A 3,353-nucleotide genomic window follows, 5' to 3' on the forward strand; every position below is an offset into this window, starting at 1 on the left:
CAACAAGGCTATATATTGCCACCTTATGTATTTAATTTATATGCAGAGTACATCGTGTGAAATGCCAGGTTGGATGAATCACAAGCTGGAATCAAAATTGCTGGGAGAAATATCAACAACCTCATATATGCAGATGATACCACCCTAATGGCAGCAAGTGAAGAGGAACTAAAGAGCCTCTTGATGAGGGTGAAAGAGGAGTGTGAAAAAGCTGGCTTGAAACTAACACTTAAAAAAACTAAGATCATGGCATTCGGTCCCATCACTTCATGGAAAATAGAAGGAGAAAAAGTGGAAGAAGTGACAGATTTTATTTTCTTGGGCTCCAAAATCAATGCAGACAGTTACTGCAGCCATGAAATTAAAAGATGCTTGCTCCTTGGAGGCAACTCTTGTGGATGCAGCTACACGAGGATGTGGAGTACTGAGCTGTGCATCATGCCCTGGGCTGCCCAGACTAGTGACTAATACAGTCAAGATGGCTAAAGGTGATCCTGAGAAACCAAAGGGCAAGATATCTGCTTATGCCTTCTTTGTACAGATGTGCAGAGAGGAACATAAGAAAAACCCCAAAGTCCCTGTCAATTTTGCTGAATTTTCCAAGAAATGCTCTGAGAGATGGAAGACCATGTCTGGGAAAGAGAAGTCTACATTTGATGAAATGGCAAAGGCAGATAAAGTGCACTATAATCAGGAAATGAAGGATTATGGATCAGCTAAGGGAGGCAAGAAGAAGGACCCTAGGGCCCCCAAGAGACCACTGTCTGGATTTTTCCTATTCTGCTCTGAATTCTGCTCCAAGATCAAGTCTACAAACCCTGGCATCTCTATTGGAGATGTGGCAAAGAAGCTGGGTGAGGTGTGGAACAACTTAAGTGACAGTGAGAAGCAGCTATACATCAACAAGGCCGCAAAGCTAAAAGAGAAGTATGAGAAAGATGTTGCAGACTATAAAGGGGAGTTTGATGGTACCAAGGGTCCTGCTAAAGTTGCCTGGAAAAAGGTGGAAGAGGAAGAGGAGGAGGAGGAAGAAGAGGACGAGGATGAATTAAAAAAAAAAAAAACTGTTGATCTGTCTCCTTCTGAAAACCTTAGACTAGGGAGCACCATGATTGACACACCTCTCACTCAAGACATGTCTGTTGCCCTCACTAGGTTTAATTACCCAACTGGATCATGATCATATCATAGTCTCTCAAAGTGCTCTAGCAATTAGCAGTGGTTTACATGAAGTGGCCATGGGTGTATGGAGCACCTGGAAACTGTATCAAAGTTATACATATTTCCAAACATTTTTAAAATGAAAAGGCTCTCATCTTCTCCTCACTCTGTGCACTTTGCTGTTGGTGTGACAAGGCATTTAAAAATATTTCTGACTTTTTTTTTTTTTTAATTTGGAAGGCAGTATGTTAACTCTATGGTCATTGGCTAGGAATCCCGAGTTCTCAACTGATTACATATCTATAGTTTGTGAAAAACAAAACAAAACAAAACAAAACCCAAAGCAACCAAGACACACTCTTGACGCTCCTTGCTTGGTGTGGAGGCTGTGGGGGTGATGCCTTCTGGAGGGGCCATAGCTCAGGGCGTGCACTGTGGGGCATCCATTTAGCTTCAGGTTGTCATGTTTTTGTATATAGTGACATAGCATCCCACTGCCATTCTTAGCTGTGGAAAAGGAGGGGGGTCACCTGGCATGAGAAGTGTTCTGGATCCTTTTTAGTTGAAGTGTGGTTGTTTTAAGCATTTTTTTTAAACAAGTCATAGAACTCTTCACTGTCAGCAAAGCCAAGAGCCACTGTACCAGTGAAAGTTCAAGAACCTTCTGTACTAAACACAATCTGCAACGTTCTGTTATTTTTTTTGTATGTTTAGAATGCTGAAATGTTTTTGAAGTTAAATAAACACTATTACATTTAAAAGATGCATACTCCCTGGAAGGAAAGCTATGACAAACCTAGACAGCATATTAAAAAGCAGAGATATCACTTTGCAGACAAAGGTGCATACAGTCAAAGCTATCATTTTTCCAGTAGTGATGTATGAATGTGAGAGTTGAACCATAAAGAAAGCTGAGCATTGAAGAATTGATGCTTTTGAATTGTGGTGCTGGAGAAGATTCTGCAGAGTCCCTTGGATCACAAAGAGATCAAACCAATAAATCCTAAAGGAAATCAACCTGAACATTCATCAGAAGGACTGACTCTGAAGCTGAATATACAATACTTTGGCCACCTGATGCAAAGAGCTGACTTATTGGAAAAGTCCCTGATGCTGGGAAAGATTGAAGGCAAAAGGAGAAGGAGGTGACAGAGAATGAGATGTTAACTAGCACCACTGACTCAATGGACGTGAACTTGAGCAAACTCTGGGAGATAGTGAAGGACAGAGGAGCCCGGTGTGATGCAGTCCATGAGATTGCAATTGCAGTCCATGAGATTGCAAAGAGTTGGACACAATTTAGTGACAACACAGTATAGTAATATGTACAGGAAAAATGTATTAATAGATGAATTAAAATTGGCAAAGTGTTGATAATTCACTGAGTGATTCATTATTATTCATAGGTATTTGTTATAGTGTTCTCTCTAATTTTGTGTATGTTTGAAATTTCCCATAATAAAACATTAAAAAAATAAAGCTTTGGTTTTCCTGTCAGAACAAGATCAGTGACAGAGTGAAAGAAAAAGATCTAAGAAAATACACTATTTAAGGTGGAAAAACAAGGATTTTCTTAGGAAAATGTGATCTTGAGAACAAACTACACAGAGATGAAAGGGAAATAGAAGATACACTTAAGAATCTAAAGCTTCTTAAAGATGTAACTAGGAAACAAGGATATATTAATTATTACTAAATCAGAGAGGTTGTTTGCATCCCAAAGAAACCAAGAAGAGATAGGGAGAGAAGAAAAAAATGCATTGAAATTACTCTAACCACAAGAGTCCATATCTACAATGCTCTGAGCAGGTATTCCCATAGAAAACTGTTCTCCAAAAGCTGACCCTAGACTGTCTATATTTAGAGCAACTTGGGGGAAAATCCACATAATATAGGCAAAATGTGCCCTCCCCAAAGATGTTCACACTCTAATTCCTAGAACTTGTGAATATATTACATGATAAAAGGGACTTTGCAGATGTAAATAAGGGTACAGACTTTAAGATGGGAAGATTATTCAGGTTTTTCTGGGTAGGTCCAATCTAATAACATGAGCCCTTTAAAAGCAGCAACCCTATCCTGGCTGTTAGCAAGAGAGAAATGGCAGAAGTCAGAGGGATTCCAAGGGTAGGATGTAGGGGTCCATGTGCAAGAACTGGAAAGAGCCCTTTAGGAGCTAAGGGCTACCTTAG

The 3,353-nt window shown here is 39.8% G+C and overlaps 1 protein-coding gene across 1 annotated transcript; it reads left to right on the plus strand.

Moving 5' to 3' along the window:
- Nucleotides 1–478: 478 nt before the first annotated feature.
- Nucleotides 479–1,180, plus strand: LOC128069571 (high mobility group protein B3-like). The gene has a single exon (XM_052662712.1). The coding sequence runs from the start codon at nt 479–481 to the stop codon at nt 1,178–1,180; it is 702 nt and encodes a 233-aa protein (XP_052518672.1).
- The last annotated feature ends 2,173 nt before the right edge of the window (nt 1,181–3,353 follow it).

This window comes from Budorcas taxicolor, chromosome X (assembly GCF_023091745.1).
Source record: "Budorcas taxicolor isolate Tak-1 chromosome X, Takin1.1, whole genome shotgun sequence".
NCBI lineage: Eukaryota > Metazoa > Chordata > Mammalia > Artiodactyla > Bovidae > Budorcas > Budorcas taxicolor.

Coding starts and splice junctions, on each gene's coding strand:
- LOC128069571 (XM_052662712.1), top strand. CDS start 479: ATGGCTAAAGGTGATCCTGAGAAACCAAAGGGCAAGATATCTGCTTAT.